Source organism: Anser anser (genome assembly GCF_964211835.1).
Source record: "Anser anser genome assembly, chromosome: 6".
Taxonomy (NCBI): domain Eukaryota; kingdom Metazoa; phylum Chordata; class Aves; order Anseriformes; family Anatidae; genus Anser; species Anser anser.
Genome location: NC_139726.1, coordinates 22222054 through 22241930, shown reverse-complemented (window position 1 = coordinate 22241930; position 19877 = coordinate 22222054). Strand labels below are relative to the sequence as shown.

Below are 19877 nucleotides of genomic sequence, written 5' to 3'. Positions count from 1 at the left end.
AAGTGGCTGCTATTCACTAAGTGCTGGTTGCAGTTCTGAATCTGAATGCGTGCTGAGGCTCCACTCTGCCTGTGGCAATAAGCTGTGCCCTGGACAATAAATTCTGCACATTTTTACCAGTGGGATGAGCTGAAGGCAGGGGGTGCACTCGCATGGACTGCCAGGCTCTTGGTCCTGCACTTGGGGCTGTATGTCACCACATCGTTTGCTGATTCTCCACAGAAAGTGTCCGAATCTGTTCTCTAAGTGGCACTTTTAGACCTAAAGAATTTCAATCAGTTTTATTGTTACTCAGGAAGCACTAGGTCAGTTCAGAAACATTCAGACCAAGGATGTTCCATGGGCACCTGTGCTGCTCACAACCGTCACAGGCTGCAGGCACAACGGGGGTGCGAGCCACAGAGCCCAGGCCTCGCCCAGGCCTTGCCTTCTGTCCCCAGCAGGCCAGGCCTGGCACACCACTGCGCACTTACGTGCCTCACGCTACTCAGAGGAACACGCAACCCAGCCTCATTTGTGCTATTACAAATCCAGAGAAGCTTTTCTACAACCCAGGCGATCACTCTGGGTTCACAGCACAACTAGAACGTAAATATATCTGTATCCCCAGAGGCCATTTGTCAGCGGACATGATAACACTTGTAAGCAAATCTTTCCATTTTGAATATTTTTAATCTGGTTGTTAACACTGGATAGATACAGCTGACCTGTGGAAACAAGCACATTAATACACCCATGACGGGTATCCAAGACTTGTGCAGAACATCCCCAGGCTCAAGAGGACACCAAAACACCAGTTCACGTTCAGCTTTTGAGCTCACGAATGACCTTTACAATTACAGCCAATTTCAGCACAATCCCACGCCTGAAGTTATCAAATTTTAAGGTACTGAAGCAGTGCAAAACAAGTTCCTTCTCCAGGCTCTAGGCCCTCTGCAGGCCAGGTGAGATGGGCACACCTGCTGCTGCCACAGGGCATTGCCTTCAGAGAAGCAGGTGGGGGCTGCCAGCTGCTGGGTATTGTTAAACAAATCAAACGGCCCAGTAAAGGCAGGTGCCATTTCCAAGGTACCTATCATGCTACCATTATGGATGTTCGATGTGTACTTATTAGGGTTGAGTAGGCAGTAGTTATTTAGCTTTTCTATTTTAAACCTTCCTGTGATGTACAGAACAGTTCACAATTTTCTCTTTTTTTTTTCTAGTAATCAAAGATCCAATTACTGAAATCTACGCTTACCATGAAGTTTTAGGAAAATAGAATATTTGAAAAAGAGATATATATTTCCTTTATTGATGTGGTTTGATTTACGGATTTGTAAACTCACCGCTTCAGCCTGAACTTGTAAAGCAGCGACATCAGAATTAAGTTGACGGTGCTTGAGGATGAATTACTGATACTCTTTTTGGCTGCTGACAGTAATTTCCTTCAGGATAGTCTTCTGGCTGAAAAGCTATAAACAACAAGACTCACAGCAGCAGAAATAGAAATGAAGATAAACAAAGGATTAAATCAGCTACAATAATAATAATTTTAATGCTGAATTTGGCTCCTTCTGGTCTAAAACAAATACATTTATTTTTTAAAATTGTGTTTATTTTATAACCTGTATTTTTCAAATAGCTTGTCCATGGGAAAAATGCATGTGTCTACTCACCAAGAACCATAGCTTTTCCACCACAAGAAAAAATAAATGAGACTTTTTAAAAATCACCATAAAACCAGCAACAACAGAAAGATAAGTGCAGCAATGTTCAGGTGAGCAGTATGGACAGCAGGCAGTCTTTGCTGGCATGGGGTGGCCGCAACTGACAGCAGTCACACCTGGCCGCTGAATGTCCACTTCTCCACATGAAAGATGGGGACATTAAAAGTTAATAAAAGCTTTTTCCAACTTCAGAACTGCTTTGCAGGGGGTATGATATTCCTTTCTGCTATGGTGATGCACATGATTATGTATCTTGTGCAAACAGTTACTGAACATGCAAACTGGGAAATGGATGTTAAAAATCATTGCATTATTAACTAAGGCATCATATCTAATTTAATTAAGAGATAAATATACCCTTAATAGTAAGCAAATGTTGTCAGGTGACATCAGCTGTACTTGCATATCTTTTGCATCTTCAGAGCGCTTCATAAACATTGTCACTTATGCTCAATATGTCTCTGAAATAGAAAAACAAGGCTTCGTTCAGCTAGGAGATGAAGCAGAGTTAAAAGGACTCGACCAAAGAACATAGCAAGTCAGCGTACTCAAAATGTATGCTATCAATAAAATCATTACATCTCTCTCAAGGGTTGTGTTTTTGCAGTCAGGTTGCAGGAATTTAATGGGCACCGAGCTGAAAATTATGACCCAACTGGATGACTCTTCCAGCTTCAGGCTTGCCCTGCAGTCTGCGTAAAGGACGTGGAAATATCCTTGGGGCTTCAGGTAGTTATCAGGCCTGAACTGCCCTTACGACTGGAAATAAGATGTTTCCTAAGAAATGAGTTAATGATGAGCCAGGTATTAATGACATGCATTTGCCTTGTCATGACATTACCATCACAGTCTTTAGACAACCTCAGACTTACAAAAAAATAGTGCTTGTGTTGCCGTTATAATATTCCTTACTTTAATAGATCTAAAGATTGCAAAGAAAGTATGTCAGGGAGAAAATTGCAGAATATGTAGAAAAAGGAAGCTAACATTTTGTTAAAACCATTTTGGGGAGAATAAAAGACTTCAAGGGTTTTGAAAAACGCACACACCTTCATTAGGGCAACGTGGAGCTTTTATTGAACTCCACAATAGCAGCATTCTTTGAATGTGAATATGTGGGAATGCACAAAATCCCGGGCAAGGAATTTCCCCTTCCTTTAGCAATCCACACATTTTTTTACATATTTTTTCCTATCACTGCACTTTGTGCAGGCATTTACGTCGGTGAAGTAAAGGCTGGTAGCAATCCTGCTGCTCACTTTGAACTGACCAACTGCACAAGAGACAGAGACACAGGAAATCACCCCTTGATTTCTGAAGAGTTAAATTGCAGCTGCAAAGCCAGTCAAGTTCCACGTGGAGTAGGCTCTGGTGCTTAATGCATTTCTGCTGCTGGTTATTCTTTCTTAAACTTGTTGTTTCTCCAGGAAAGGCATAATTACATTCTAGCCATTAATGAAAAAAGGGGACAATCCCAAAATGCTTAGTCACTTTTATATTGTGATTTTTACTAATGCCATGTAGGAGTGACAGAATCCTTCAGTTAACATAATTCAACAGAGAAGGGGGAGGAGAAGGTGGAGAAAGACTATATAAAACAGATTTATATTGCTTTTACAACTGAATTGTTTTCAGTATAATGTCACGTTCTTAGTGTGGGGGATTCTGCATGTGTCATGAGTCTACAGATGTTCTTGCACACTACGTGCAGCTGCACTATTTGTCATGGGCAAATTTAATAGCAAGATGCTTGTTACATGTTCCCTCTATTCTTAGTCCACAAAAACCGCTGAGGAGAAAAACACTGCCTGCTAGTTTGCTTGCTTCCCCTCTTTACACACTTCGAAAATATTTAAGAAACAAATTTTGGAAACACCACCTCTCACGCTAAATTCTGTGACACCTGCAATTACATCTCCGTTGCCTTTGCTAGAATAATTTTTTGGGCTGTGTTGTTTCTAATGCTTCTAATGCTACTACGATCATTTTAAGTTCATGAACTGGAATGGGGGAAATGAAGGGAAGAGGTAACTTTCCTAATGGAGGGAGGGGGTTCTTCAAGAGCCCTTCAAAAGGGAGAATGCTTTCTACCAAGTCCTGAGTATCCTCTGTTCTCACTGACTGCAGGGGAAACTCAGGTGCCCTCCATACTGGCTTACTGCAGAGCCAAATGCTGCCAGGACTTGTGCAGAGGAAAACTCAGAGGAGCTCTGCTGCTCTCCTAATTTTCAAATCATCTTGCTATTTTCCTTGGAAGTGTCCCCCTTATTATTACGCTCATTCTGAGGGGACCATACCTTTAGGGTCCAGCTTTTTGCAGAACTATCCAGGAAGAAGAGCAAGATTTTGCAAAATTAAAAGAAAAAAAAAGTCTAAATTCTTCTCTCAGAAAACCTATAATATGCTGAAGCATATGCTTGCTGTCTGGTTAGTGGCAAGAGAGGTAAATGTAGAACAGGCAGCGTAAGCGGAAATTTGAGCTTCAGAGACGGGAAACTGAAAGCTGAAACAGGAGCGCATCCAACTGAAATGGTTCAGGACAACACTTGAGAAGAGGGTACAGCTGAGAGGATACAGCAGACCAAGTTAAAATTGTTACACTCTCAGTAGTATGTGAACAAAAGTAGATGCCATAAATGAAAATCACGGATTTAATTGTGGTGTCTCCCACAGTACAAGACACTGACATTCCGCATTAGAGCCGTGGAGGCTGGAGCAGGCAGCATGCCAGGAGAGGCCGAGGGAGCTGCGGTTCCTCAGCCTTGAAAAGGCCAAGGGGGTGGCAGGGATTTATTGCTGCCTAAAAATACTTCATGAGAGGCTATAGAGAAGATAGAGATAGATTTTTCTCAGACGTTTACAAGGGCAGGTACTTAAAAAACATAGGAGCAAAGATGGGTCAACAACGTTTAAAATTTTTTTGTCATGGAAAACTGTATTTCTTTGAATAAATTCCAAATTTGTGTACTATTGTATTGGAGATATATTAAAACATCCTGAATTTAGCACATGGAAACACCACAGATATGTAAGCTATATCATCATGTATCAAGTTGATAGAAAAGTTCTTTTTGTTACCAAAAAGCTGATTGGATAACTTTGGAGATATAAAACAGGCGCGTTTCTGTTATTAAAGGTGTGCATCTGTGAACACTGACTATCAAAGAAAATGGAATATTCCAGTGAGTCTCTTCAGAAGAATGCCAGAAAATAGCATTGAAATATGCAATATAAATGTGAAGATATTAGTTTCCAGTCTTCACATGATTGCTTAGCTAAAAAGTTAACCAGATGTGATTATGACATTTCTCCTTCTGTTTCTAATCTATCTGTAATCATATATGTGGGAATCTAGTTGTGTTTGTGTACATACCCAATTCCAGAAATTGTGAACTACTTCATTGTGTAAAACCTGCCTGAACGAGTGGGGGGGGGGGGGGGGGGGGGGGGGTGATGCATCTTAGATTGAAGCGTATGATTTTAATTATCCTATACCCTTATAGGTTACACTATGGTCTCCTACACATACAGGAATTTTTAACTTAGCTCCACAAGCTACAGCTCTCATTTTAATAATCACAGTATTTCTGTTGATTGTGCAAATTATGTAGACAACGGAAACCAAACACTTTTTGTAAGCCTGCCTCCTTATGGCAATGAAGCAATACAGGTCAGTCAGATCTATACAGCTCTCCATGATGCAGCAGATAGCAGTGTGAACACTCCCAAGATCTGCTGCTCAGCTGTGAATCTGCAGTCAGAGGAGGGTTTGCAAATCCCTGCTGAACTCTGCAATTCACAGACTAACCAACGGGACTTTATAGCCAAGTAAATGTGATTTTGCCACTATTAGTAAATAGCAAGGGGGGTTGTATTGACATGACGGTGCAAGGCCTCAGCAATTCCCTGGGTTTGTCTTGGCCTAAGTAGATTTTAACTTCTTTTAGCTATGTCTAGTTGTGAGGTACTCTCAACTAATTTAACTTTAGTTTATAGTAAAAACAAGAGGGTTTTCATTGTGGACTGAACTGCATATGGCTCTGGAGTAAGTCAAAGGGAAGAGTGCAGAAACAGAGGACACATCACAGTGATTTAATTACAGTAAGCTGCTAGTGTTAAGAAAACATATAAAATCAAATCCAAGCAGACACCAGACTGAGGAGAAAGCATCCCCGTGCCCCCTGAATATCACACTCCTCCTGGTGATGACTCACCACAATACTCCCCCATTCCTTCTGAGAAATACCAAAGTGTCAATCTTCAGACCCAAAGGCACCCTGGAGGAGTAAGCACAACACAAGAGAACAGGGAAATTCTGTCTAATAGCTTTAACTCTATTTTTAATGAGGCCTTCCTGTATTAATCTGGTAATTTTGACTCTTAGACTATTTAAAATATTTATTAGACTAACAATAAATTCTTAGGTCCATACATGCAGTGTGTTCCCTTTTGTCAACAAGAAGTCTTCGACTGTAGTATCACCTCTTAACACCTCCAGTATTTCAGGTCTTGGAAGCCAAAATAAAAACAGTAAAGAGGCTGAAGGTGAAGGACCCGATCACCTACCTAACACCCCCAGGCACTGTTCATGTTGGTCTGTCTGAAAGAGAAAAGCTCACTTCCACAGCCCAGTACAGCATGGACCCTGCACAAGCTCCCATTTACGACTGTGTGTGCATACATGTGTACGTGCAGCCATGCGGTCCTCAGGACAGTCCTTTCCCTAATGACTTTCAGGCCTCACGTCAGAGAGGGAGGGGACATGTGCCTCGCTGCCTCGTCTTCACAGGTAGAGGGAATGTGGACAGTTTTGTCCGTGTACTTCTGCTGGGGCTCCTTGCTGTAGCTTGGGCTGTTTATGATGCTGACCGTCTCTGCCCAGCCTCTGGAAACCTTCTCAGGCAGTGGATGTTGGTCTGAAATGCTTCTTGCAAACTAAGCTTACTCTGAGCCATTCCAAGTTGCATTCTCATTACGGACATAAAAGCAGGTCTTCACAGAAGCCATTCCTGCTGGGGGCACCTCTGCAGGGACAGCCGTTTTTCTTACTCTCCATCCACACCTCAAACACGGGGAAACGCATCTACTTTCAAAGTAGCTCTTCATGTCCCAAGTGCTGCCGCTGCACGTACATATTCCTGCTAGAGCAAGCTGAATGGGAAGAGTATTGTATAATGATGTCTGATTTAGCTTAAAGTGTCATCTTTCCCTTCATTGCATTTTGTCTATGAGAAGTGTGCTGAGTCTTGTGCAGCTGTGTTCTTGCTCTTATTCGGCACAGACCTCTTCTGAGTTTTGCACCCATACCAAGAGTTGCCTTCTTCCCTTTGAAAAAAAGTGATAAATGGATACAGAGCAGAGGAACCCAAAGCCTGCAGGGATGTGAGTCAGGACTAGGAGAAAAATTCTATCCTAATAAAAAAAGCTGATCTGGCTTCCAGTGTGTGTGCTGTGAGCTAGGAAATGAAATCCCAAATGGAGAAGAGAAAGGGAGGACAAAAATTCAGATTCAAGTGCTGACCCTACTTGTTTTCAGAGCACAAAGTGTCTATTGTACTGAACCATAAATCAGACGAACACTGAATTCCTGCCCAGTCTCATTGAAGTCACCTGGAAGTCACCTACAAGGACCTCACGGGAGGAGATGTACAAGGGCTGGCTCCAGGAAGGTGCTGAGCCCCTTCTGCTTCTGCCTAGGCTGGGATGCTCAGCATGCTCACCGCCATACCCAGCTGGGCCCTGTCCTTGTTTGATATATTTCTGACTGAGCTGTGTAAACAAAATCCCGTCCTGACTCTGAAAAACACACCACATTTATTATCTAGAAATTAACTGGGGTTAAACCAATTTCCATTGTCAGACGTGCCAACCTTTAGAACAGATCTAGCGTTAAATCATGGATGTCTATAGGGAGTTCCCTTGGATCATTTGATCAAATTATGCTCTTTAAAGTATGCTTCAAAATGTCATCCCGGTGTGGGAGGAAAAGAAAGAAAATAAGGCAATGAAATGAATGGAAATTTGGAGAAATGAAATGTTGTCTCATGTATTTTGACAACGTAGACATCAGTAGGTTTGCCAGACAGATCAGCTTCAGATTTCAGATGCAGCTTAAGCAAAGTATGACTTGCGCAAAATAATCTAGCCTGAAGCACAAACTACTTGCTAGCCGTTTTCATGACTTTGTCCTCTTAGATCATCTTCTGAGTTTATTTACAGTCCATGCTTCTCCCATGGCTGAGATCCTTCCCCAGTCCTTGAGTAGAAAGCTGGGATCTGACAGCATGGACATCAAAGTTCTGGTCATCAAAGCGCTTTAAGTAACAAGGTGGGCTAGGCAGCACCAGAAAAGGGGGAAAAGATAAGAAGATGAAAAGAGAGACATAAAATGATCTGGTATAGAGATCAAGAGGTAATAGCATTGAAATGGCTGAGGAGCTAGGACAGAGAAGTCTCACTGAACCTATTGGTTAATCATTACCTTGCTTTGCAAACATCACATTGTAGTTGCTTTTCCTTCACTGACATCTACTGCTCCACCCCATTACTTTCATCAACAATACACCACGCATAACTGGGCATAAGTGGGGGATCTACAGCATCTTTGGCACCTGCACTGAATTAGGAAGGCAAGAAGTTCTCATTGTTTTTTTGGATCTCAAGCTGAGTTTGCTGGATTGTGTTTGGGGGATTTGCTGGTGTTGGGCTTTTAATTTGAGAATGCAGAAAGTTTTACTGTGAAGCATAAGAAACTTTTTACAGATTCCTTTGAAAGAGGCTTATACTTTAATACTGACTGTCAAGCCTCACACATCAAACAGAAACTCAATTTTGCATTATTTTGATGAGATATCACAGCACCAAGTAATAGGGACTGGTTTACTGAATTCAGATTGAAGTATCTAAACATCCTTCCTCTCGTCTGGTCTTCCTAAATCTTTCTAACCCCAGTACCTAAATATCCTTAGTCTGGTCATGTTCCACACCTTGACCATATGGCCCTCTACCAGAGAAACGAATAATTCCAGGCAATTAAGGCATTTGTCTGTATCCATTTTATCTACAGATCTTTGGAGGTGCAAACAAAACATGCTGGATGGTGAAGACTCGCTAATGCTGATAGTGCTTTAGACCACTTGATAATCTTTTTCCTGTGCTAGTTATTATGGAATGGAAATCAAATGCATGGATGTTAGGGCTAGGAACAGATGGTACTTCTGTTCTGCAAGGAAGAAATAGGGGCAGAGGGGCAGCAGACCTCCCCCCTTCCCTGTCTTACCGGGATTCATTGTGTTGCCCTCCTGTTACAGTTGGCTGTGACTCTTTCTTGTTATAAAGAGATGTCAGAAGTTACGGAGAGACAGATGATGACCTTAAATCCTTCACTGCATTTTACCAGGATTCCTAAAAAAATAAAATAAAAAAATAAAAGCCAGCTAAGGCAGTTGGAAAATGTCAGTGAAGCATTACACAAAGAACTTGATACATTTGTTGACCTTTCTTTTTCCTCCACCCTTCTCCTCTAAGATGGATTTAGTAGTAGTGGGTGCTTTAGTGCTATGAGTGCTTTCTTAAAAATAATTTAGATGCTATTGTCTGTCTGCCACTTGGAAAACATAGCTGTTTCAATGAGCCCCTGCTGAATCTGAAAAAAGAGGGTTTATTGAAATGCCTCCAAAAATGCACCAAAATTTCATTCTATTCCTTGTCGTCTGAAATGCATCTTGTTCTTGCCTTTACAGTCTTTTGTTTTATTTTTTTAATTGTACTTTTGTATTCAGGGTCTTTTCATTCTTATCCCCTATTTTACGAATGGCGTGTGTGGTATTAAGAGCTGAAGGCAGAGATGAGAAGTGTTTTGAACTGACTAATTTGCAGGCAAGAAATAAAGCTCTTGTAAGGTGGTCCCAGGGGTATCTTCGCCACGAACACCATTTGAAATGACATGTAATCTCGTACATTTCAAAGGCAAAACATTTCCTATTCTAAAGTATCTTCATGAGCCAGGGTTGGTTTACCTGTTTCCAGAGAATAATAAACCACCAGAGACAAGGAAACTCCTTCCCTCCCCTCTCAAAATTCCTGTTCCTTTTCAAAGGGGCAATTGCAGTCAATAGTTTATTTCTGTCCTATCTTTTGCTGTTCTGATGGCTTATAACTCAGTGGTCGCTACTAATACAAAGCTGAATGCACTTCTGAATTAAATACCAACTAACAGTACACAGCACATCCCTCTACAACACCATAAATAATGGTGTAGAGATCCCCCTTTCCCCCTTTTATTATTATTTTTTTTTTACAACAGTAGAAAATTTACAGCTGGGTCTTACAATCTTCTAAGATTTTAAGCATTTCACCATATATCTCTGACCTCGCAATTTCTTAATGTAAACCGTTCTTCTTCTAGAGAAATTTGAGTTCAGCTGACCTTGGAATATTGTATTAATACTCTTTCTCAACACAATTTACTGTTTACAGCCTTGTTGACATACTAAAAGGCTTGCACACAAAAGTCCACATTTAATTTGTGAAGGCAGATATTTCAGAAAAGTCTTACATTTAGAATTTCTCCCTGTTTTGGTGGAGGCTCAGTTGGTCTTGCAAACCAAGGTACTTAATCACCATCTGCAAACTGATTCATGTACTATGAGAAATGTTTCTATATGTCTATCATTTAAGCTTATGATAACCGTAGCCTGTACTCCATGGTTTTAAAAGCTTTAAAAATGTTCTGAACAGGGAATTTGGTTACAAATAAAATCTAAAGCTTTTGCAAAAATAAACACTGATAAGTATTACAAGTCTTTCAAGTCTTTTCCATTAATTTCATGGCTGTTCTGTCCTGAAGCCTTTAGATAGGTGAAAAGGAATGGATGCTTTATGAACTCTCTAAATGTACATTGACTACTAACTCAACAGTTACCTGATTTTGTAACTCTGCATGGAGAGAATTTAGCAAATGGCATGTCTTCGGTCACCTAGGCAAGACTATAATAAAGATCCTGCAACTTAAAAAAAAAAATCAAGATCTTTAGTTATACAGATTTTTGAAATCCACATGCTTATGTTCAAACATGCTGGCTCTACGTACTAAGTCTTCAATTGCAGACAAGGAATAAATTTTGTGGCTCGGACAGAAGTACTGAAGGCTCCTGGAAAGGACAAGCAGAAGCGCTGGAGTTGTAACATACAGAAAAGAGAAATTTCTAAAAGAATGAAAAGCAAAAAGTTCTCCCCTGAACCTGATAATGATGTGAGACAGCCGACCTGCCGGTATGACTTGTGCTGTCAGTTTGCATTACTAGCCTCAGCCCTTTGAAGGACAGGTTTTTACACTGTGAGTGACCCTAACCTGTGTTGTACTTGGATCTCTACCAAATGTAAGTCATGATAAAATATTATGCCCCGTAGATGGGTCTTACACCTTAACTGTTGTTTTCCCTGAGGCTCTGTCAACTGTAATTCTTAACTTATAGGATCTTTGTCCAAACGTAACTTCGAACAAATTGTGCGAAGAGGTGTAAGGCAGCATTCACAGAAACTATAAAGAAGGTAGTGCTGTTCCCCAGTACTGTTTCTCCTGGTGTGGTCCCCTTATGGATTCTGAACCACAAGACTAGACCCTATCACTAACAACCACAAGGAAACACAGCATTTTCCATTAGAGAAATTTCTACCAAATGACCTAGTAGTACGACCGGTCTTTATTTTAACTACCACAGGCAGAGAAATAAAAGAGGTGGCTCCATTAGTGAGTGCCGAGCGCTGTCACATGTTAATGCACGAACGGTGTTACAGCTGGAGCACATACTATCTGATGAAAGTTACAGTGCTTGACTCAGACAGCTGCCTGGGTGAATGCCGGCTGCTCTCTGAAATAAGAGGTAGCTGTCTGCTCTTCTCCATTTTACTAGTGCAAGTCATCCACCTTGCATAAGGATACCTGAGCAACAACCCCACTACCTAAACAGGCTGAGAACTTGCTAACCCTCCTCATAGCAAACTAACTCCTGGAGTCAGCGTCAGGACTTTGTCTACCCTCTTGTATTGCCAGCATGCAGTGTTACCTTAGAGATTCACTAAATTCATTCATTCTTTATTTTTTTCTTTAATCAGCTGTCCATGTACACCATATCCACTTTTGCATGCATGGAAATATTTATATAGGCAATGGGTAGGGATCCATTAGCACGAGTCAATTGCTCCGCTTCTGGGTTGCTTTTCAGACAATATTCAGACAGTATTTTGCTAACATAGAATACCTAGCTAGAAAGCAATACAATATCCTAGCTCAGCTGGTTAATTGAAACTATATTTTTAAGGGCTGTTTTTTCACTTTAGTGAAAATTCATGTGATGTGTGCCATTTAAATGCTGTGTGTAGAACACATGCTTGTTTGAACACTTCATTATTTGGCTCAAAGTAGTACAGTGTATTGTTCTGTTTAGTGGACAAGTTTGAATTTACCATTGACTCAGGAGAACTTCACAATGTATCTTTGGGTCAAGGACAGGAAGCAGCAGCAGAAATAGCTATGGAAAAAGCATCAAAAGAGGGCCACTGGGTTATACTTCAAGTAAGTCAAAGCTCTTCATTACATCAGTGCTGCATTGCAGTGTTACAAACTGAAGCTTTTCAAAATAACATGTGCCTAGATGAAAGAGTACTAAATAGTGATTTAGAACTTCCTTTGTCTTCTCCACAAGGGAAGCACGTAACTTCATAGCGAGGTCTGTATATGCAAGTATCACTGAATATCACATAAAATATGAATTGCAACTATCTTGTGTGCAGGGAGTCAACTAACGTATTTTCCCAAGCACATGGTATTTGATTTACTAATTTATTATCCATTAAAAAAAATTCCTTAGTAAATAAATATGTAGCAAAAAGAATTGTTACGCTGTATAATCAGATGAATAGATACAAACAGGGAAGATTGCTGTCATTATGCAGTATATTGTGCTAAACAGATGCACATGATTTTTTTCAAATATTGTGCAATATCAAACCGCTTCCTTATGTCTGGGTTTTTCTTGTATCAATAAAATGTTTCATATTTCAAATCAATAGCTCACTGGGAAGCCTATTTTTTCCTCCCTTCTCCCCCTCCTCCCTCCCCATCTCTGAATATTTATTTTGCAGCAAAGTGGCTTGACACATTAGAGAAATTACTGAAGAAACCCAGCGAAGGAAGTCACTGGGGTGATCGCGTTTGAGTGTAGGGAACCTGCCCCTTCTCCTAAAGAATGCCTCACTGCAGAGGGGATTTTGGAAACCTCTTATTACAATGACTGATAAGCCACTACCTGAAACGCTGCCTGATCTTTGTGCTGCGTTGGGTAATTTTGACCAGGCAAGTAAAACATCACAGAAAAAAAAAATACTATAAAAATGTGATTATTAAACTTCTTGATGTAAAGCCATTTGAAATGGTGAAGTCACCAGCAGCCTTTTCAGGACACGCAATAATAAAGCAGAGCGCATTTCATTCCTTAAGGATTTGTTCCCACATCCTAGGATGAAATAACTGCATATCAACCACAAAGCAAATAAAGGCATAAAATAAAAATTAGTTCTTTTCGTTCTAAAGCATCAAATACAGCTCCTGGTTGAACATGTGCCTCTGTGCATGGGATACAAAGTATGTGCAGTCATTACAGATAATTACTGTAGCACAGAATAAGATTTTATTTTGGTTTAGTCTAGCTTAGTTTGATTTTTCTTGAAATGCAAGACCGTGCCTTTTTGCGCCTCTGGAACCTGCTCCGTATTGTGTGTACGTAGTCCCCGGAATGAGACCTTTAGCTGAGGTGAACCGGGGAGGTTCACTGAGCCAGTTCACGGTGCTAAGGATTTGGTCCAAAATGTCTGGGTCATCACGTAAGAGGAAGGACTGCTTCAGCTGCGAGGCTAGCACATTCTCCTCTGTCCTTTATAATCTTTGTTTTGGAAGGTTTTTAATAAAAATAGTTTTCGTTACTGAGTCCTAAAAGACACATAAAGCCGCAGGGGTATGTAAATGGCAGTTAGCAGCCAGGTTACGCAGATGCGGTGAAAGAAAGCACGTATCTCCTCAGCGCACATACCTGCACTGCCGGCAGCATCACCCTGAATTTCCACAAACTCACCAACTACCAAGAGAAAAACTGCTTTTCGCTCGTCATTTAAACACTACGTTCTGAAAACCTTTGCAACAATTACTAAGGCTTTTCTTCTTTTCCTCTTGTTTAGAATAAATTCTTCGAGCAATTAAAAAAAAAAAAAAAAGGAAAATAAACTGCACGGAGGGCAGAACGCCGCGGGAAGCGCCGCGAGCGCACAAAGAAACCCCTGGGCTGCAAACACGGACACGATATTTTTGTCCCCAACTTCCTCCGGCTCCAGCCGGGACGCGGCTGCCGACGCTGCCCGTCTGGGGCCGCCCCGAGCCGGGCCGGGCCGGGCCGGGCCCCCGCTGCCCGCGGTCCTGCAGCCTCCGCCGGCGGGCGCCGCCACGGGCCGGGCTGGGCCTCCCGGGGGGTCCCTCCGAGGCTTCTGCCCGGCCGCGGTCGCCTCCTCTCCCTCCCGCGCTGCGGTGCGAGCCCGCGGTACCTGCCGGGCGCCCGGGGCCGCCGCCCGTCCCGTCCCGTCCCGTCCCCGCACGGAGGAGGGAGCGGGGCGGCACCGCCGCCCCAGGCCGCCCGCGGAGGGGCCGGGGACCGGTACGCGGCCGGAGCGGCGGCGGCTCCGCGTTCCCGGAGCCGGAGCGCCCCCTGCCGGCCCCGCGGGCTGAGGCGGGCGCCGCCCGGCCTGGGCACCGGGGGACAGCGGCCGGGCCTGCCCGCCCGGGGACCGCCGCTGCCCTGCGGGGCGCCCGGGGCGTGCAGGTGTCAAGGCCCGGCCCGTGCGTGGGGGCGCTAAGGGCGGCTGCGGCTCTCCTCAAGCGTCTCCGTCCCTCCCCGTGCTGACTCTCGGCGCAGCACACGCGAGGTTGGCCCCGCTAGGGCGAACCCCTGGCTCGGTTTCACCTAGCTCAGGGTCACTGCTCATCCAAAAGGCACGAGCAGGGACCAGCCCCGCAGATCTGCCGCGTCTCCGGAGCTGGAGGCGACCCGTCGGTCTGCAACAACCTGCATCCACACATATAGCCCCGGTTTTGTGGCTCGGGAAAGTATAGAGGGACATCAGCCAGCATACTTTCTTATTCATTTGAACGGCCTCGAGTACACCACTCTTTTTGAGGAATTATGTCTTAAACGGATTTAGTTATTTAATAAATCAGCCCCCGGTCCCCTGCAGCGGTGACCTCTGATCTCTTCTCAAAGCACTGAGGTTTCGTGTTAACGCCGTGCCAGCAAGGTTGCAGCCAAGCTGCGGTACTTACAAAGTGCCCATGGGTGGTAAAAGTATTTTGGTAAAAGTGAGGCAAAAAAGCCGTCTCCCTTCCAGCTCTGCGGGGCAAGTCGTGGTTACCTCTGCCACGTGCCTGGAGGAGCCTGCGCTGAACTCAGAGTTTTGCCAGATGGGGACGGGAGGCAGGGTCAGCAGCAGGCAGCACCTGCATCCCCGCTTCCCAGCCCGCGTGTGGCACAGCTGAGGGGTGGGTTATAGCCCCCCGTCCTCGCCAGAGGACATATTTGCCATCTCATCTCCTCCTCCTCCATTTGTCCCTCCTCCCTCTTCCTCCGCCGCCCTGAGCAAGGCAGGTGCGGGAAGCCACGAACGCCACACGCGAGTTCTTCATATACCCACCCTGTCCTCGGGAGAGTCGGCGCAGCAGGCGGGAGGGAGCAGCAGGCCTTGTGCCTACACGGCCACAGACTGCAGCAGCAGCAGCCGGTGGGCTGCCGCCTGCCTTCTCCTCGGCCACCGGTTCCCCCAGCCTGCAGCAGCTCACCTGCCGGCGAGCCCCTCGCCATCCCGCGGGCCGCAGCTCTCCGTCCCCAGCTGCTGGGAGCCTCCCGCTGCGAGGAGAAGAATCATCTGAGGAGGGAAAGGGAACAAAAGAACGAGATGAGAAAGAGGAATAAAAGAAGGAAATGTGGTGAATAATAAAAACAAAAGGAGGAATTTTCCCCAGGGGGAGGGAAGTGCCTTTTATAAGAGCTTTTTCTTTTTTTTCTCCAGTTTTTGCAAAAATTCTGACAATGCACATGCTCATTTTCCCTTTCCCATCCCACACAAACCTGTTGTTATTTTACTTTCATTATTTCACTTTGCTGCATCAGAAATGCTGAATCATAAAACGGGGTTAGTGAAAATGGTATTTATCTTAGAGGAATGAGCCCCGCATTATTTTAAAGATCCCTGCACTGCCGCTGTTATTATTATTATCATCATCATCATCATGCATCTTGGCAGGTTGAAAGGTATCTCAGAACAGTACGAATTCAGCAGTAATTTAACATCCCACAGCAGTACTTTAAAAGCATCAAATAACATTTTGAATTTTAAGTCAGTACAACTGTAAATAAATGGATGTACTCCCACATGTCTGTTGTTTTTAAACTTGTGATGATCCTAAAATATTTGCCTAACAGCTTTGAGCTGCAACAGAATTTCAGCTCATATATACATGTGCATGTGATATTGAATTAAACCATTTGTCATTCTTTTCCATAAAAGACACAATTTGGCTCTCAGCAAACCATTTGAAATAGAAATTATGATGATGATACTAGAGCCCCATTTTATTTTATGGTAGTGTATTGATTGTCAAATAGACAATACATGTATTTTTGTAATGGTCTAAAAGAAGATATTCTGCCTTTTTATTTTACAGTCTTTATGCTATTACTCGCTTTCATTTCAATAAAGGATGGCATCTTTCAGAGATGCTACCATAAATTGCTTCATTTAATAAATTGCTACACAGAATAATAATGTTACACCAGAGAGCAGCACTTTGTAATTTGGAAGAAATAACATTTTTCTTTTAAAACATTTCTGTCTCTTTATTTTTAAATTAAAATTCTCTTTCTGCTGTTTTCTATCTAAAGAATAACCTGATTATTAGCAAATTCTTTTTTTTTCTTGCAAGCATCAGAACTTGGTTGTGACATAAAGAGGTTAATTAAAACGGGGAACAAATTAGATTAATTTCCACGGATGTAAGAGCGTTATAAAAGTCTTGTTCTCAACAATGACTCCATAACAGAACAATTTGATTTATGCCTAAGCAGGTTCCTTATTCTGTCTAGCAAGGACTGCCACTGGTGTCTCGGTGACAGGGTTTTTATTATTTCTTTGACAGTTTGATAGGAAGTCAGTGCTTGCTTCTGGGTTTGCAGTCTCTTCAAACCTGGATTATGAAGGTTACCATAAAGATATGGATGAAACACTGCCTCCCCAAAGCCCCATCCGTATGGCCCACACCCCAATGTGGAGATTGCTTTTGCAATAACAACTGCAGACAACCTGCTCCATATGCTATTAGAGCTGCAATTCAAATAGCCACTGGAGAAGGAGTCTCCCAAGCTGTGGAAAACAAGGTCAGTAAAAACATAGAGCAGGCTGCAAATTTGTCACAAGATGGTGTGATGTCTCTGGTTTTATGTTTTTTGTTTGTTTTTGTGGGTTTTTTTTCTTTCCCTGAGGCTACCAATTTCAACAGAATTAGATATTTTCATACCTGTTTTTTACAGTGATTCGATTTGAAATTTGTAATGTGGGAAAATGATCTCTGAGAGACATAAATATATGCGTTATTTTGTACCACACAAAAAGAAGATCTTGCTGGTGTGTTACAATACATTAATAGGGTTGAGTCATTTAGTATCTTTTGTCAGGTTGCAAAATGACATTATTTGCAAACTACAATGCAGAATTTGCTTTTCTTCATAACAGCATGAAATGTTGCTGCAAAGGTCTTCCACTCTTTCTCCATTTCTCAGAATAAAACTTCCATATCCTTCATACTATGATATGAAGGCAGTAGAATTACTTACACTGCATAACGTTAAGATACATAAAACTTTAGACTTTCCTTTATGTTATCACAGAATTGGGTGCTTAAGACACTTGCCTCATGACAGCTTGGTATCTCTTCAAGGAGAAAGCAGACCTATATGATATAAAGAAAAAAAAAACATTAAGAAGAAAATAACACCAGATATTTTATCCAAACAGCAGCAGCATGCTTCTCAAAATAAAGTGATTTGTTTTCAAGAATATGAGAGACTGGATCTGCTAATATATGAGGCTGTCTCTTCAACAACTTAATTTATGTCTGAAGATATGTTACTAACCTCAGGGGATGCATGGTTTTAAACATAGCATCAGTGTAGATGCCTGTAACGGAAGATGTGAGTGATTATTTGGGGAGCTTTTTTCTTATTTCATTGACTTAAAAACTGTGCCTTCTTACATTGCCTGTTCCAAACATGTAACTTGTCTGTACATATCAAATCATTTAATTTGTGTGAGAGAAGTTATCAGGAAACTGCTTAGGAGATTGAAACCCTCTATTTCTCTGGAAATTAGGAAGCAAAATGCAAGGCCTCTGATTATTGTGTTACCCTGGTGTTTCGATGCAGAACAGGACATAAGACAGTGACATTCTTCTCTTCTGCCATTGCAGATATTTGGGTGCTCTGTTACAACTGCTAACAGATATGGTTGCTAGCTATGGTGTGTGCACACGTGTGTTTTAGGCAATCTGTAGGACAGAAGGTTTGGCACTTCAGAGACCCTCTGATGCAAAAAACAAACTCTACTTCATACAGATCCCCACTGGACAAGGCACATGGTTCAGGTCCTGTTAAATAGCAGACATGTTCAGAGCCATTGGCATGGGGCGTTTGACCATGGCTAGGGGATAACCATTAACGGTGAGCATAAATGCAGTAACAGCAACACCCATGTCCTCACCTCACTGCGCATGCAACAAGTGCAGTAAGCTAGGTAAGGACATGAACAACTCATCACAAATCTTTGGCCTTTTTTTTTTGTAGATAATACCTGTCTCTGAATGCCTAAAAGTGCTGAATAGCAACATGTAATATTCTTAATCACACAGGGCCAAATCTCCATGATATCTAGCAATCTCAAACAGCAACGTACCTGCTGCACTAAAATTTAATATATGTTCAAATCAGGGAATTGGGCAACCAAATAGCTTCTTATGCAACACTGGCAATTTGCACAGACAATTGTGGTATATCCATGCATAGATATGGTTAATGCATTTGACTCTAGACTACATACAGAAAATCTGTTTGTTTTTCTTTTTAAGGGCTATATTTTTTTAAGAGCTATTTTTTTTTAAAGGAACCTCCTTTTTTGCCACCTAGAATTACCTTCTTTTTGATCTTTAATTCAGAGTAACAAAACATGGACACTCAAATAGCCATTAGTGCAAGCAAGCCAGCAGAATGGTAGCTTGATTGCATGTACGATTTTCTGTGGGATATCTGAAAGCAAGTTAGTAATTTGGCCCTTTATCATTTTCTCCTTGAACATGTGCGTAGGTGGGTGCTTCTGTGCATATGTATATCAATTAATATAGCATACAATTACTTAATGCAATTAGAGTGAATTTAAGAAATACAGAAAGCCCAGAACCTACACTCTTGTTTTTCTGACCATTTCCCCATTTTAAAAAATAAATGACTCGCTCCAGTTGCAAGAGCCAAGATATTCTTTACACTTGACGATTTAGCTACCTTATGTGTTTTTACTGGAGAAAAAAAAGCCCTCTATCATTTATCATGTCATCTTATCACAGTCTCTTTGTGAGACGCAAATAGCACACTAATGTTTTCTTTTGTTAGGGTGAGTTGGCAATCTCCTCAGAGATGGAGCAACTACAGACAGCTCTTTTTTTTGATAATCTTCCTGACACTTGGATGAGACTGGCTTATCCATCAACATACAGTTGCTCAGTGGTAAGTCGCATGCCAACAGTCAATCAGTATGGACGACGCTTCTTGTCCATCCTAAAAAACAGAACAGCAACTAAAGATTTTTTGGCAAATATCTTGCCGTCTTGTGTAACTCAGAATAGCTTTTTATCATAAACTGATATTACCAGTGCTTTGAAAAGCAGAAAGAGCCTTGCATTTACCTTGCCAATTACTGCAGACTTGGAAAGATTTTTCTAAAATCTGCATTCCCACTCCTACCTTGCTTGCTTGCTTTTTCTCAAGCTGTATGTGCTGACCAAATAGGTGTGGTAAGCACTGTAGT

General features: G+C 42.2%; 1 protein-coding gene across 9 annotated transcripts; it reads right to left on the bottom strand.

Annotated features, from left to right (window-relative positions):
* Window positions 1-267: 267 nt before the first annotated feature.
* Window positions 268-17699, bottom strand: LOC310901914 (uncharacterized protein). 9 transcript variants are annotated; one of them, XR_014586283.1, is made up of 7 exons: window positions 14304-14455; window positions 12177-12241; window positions 10801-10861; window positions 10633-10717; window positions 8989-9113; window positions 2067-2170; window positions 268-1454 (listed from the first exon to the last, which is right to left on the bottom strand). XR_014586283.1 is itself a non-coding variant. In XM_083842533.1 (7 exons), exons 1-4 carry the CDS (start codon window positions 15850-15852, stop codon window positions 10688-10690), a joined length of 420 nt encoding a protein of 139 aa, XP_083698659.1. In that variant the 5' UTR covers window positions 15853-17699; the 3' UTR covers window positions 268-1454; window positions 2067-2170; window positions 8989-9113; window positions 10633-10687. The 9 variants fall into 9 exon arrangements, 1 of the variants encoding a protein (XP_083698659.1); XM_083842533.1 differs by lacking the exon at window positions 14304-14455 and adding an exon at window positions 15589-17699; XR_014586285.1 differs by lacking the exon at window positions 10801-10861 and having other exon boundaries at window positions 14304-14435.
* Window positions 17700-19877: the final 2178 nt, after the last annotated feature.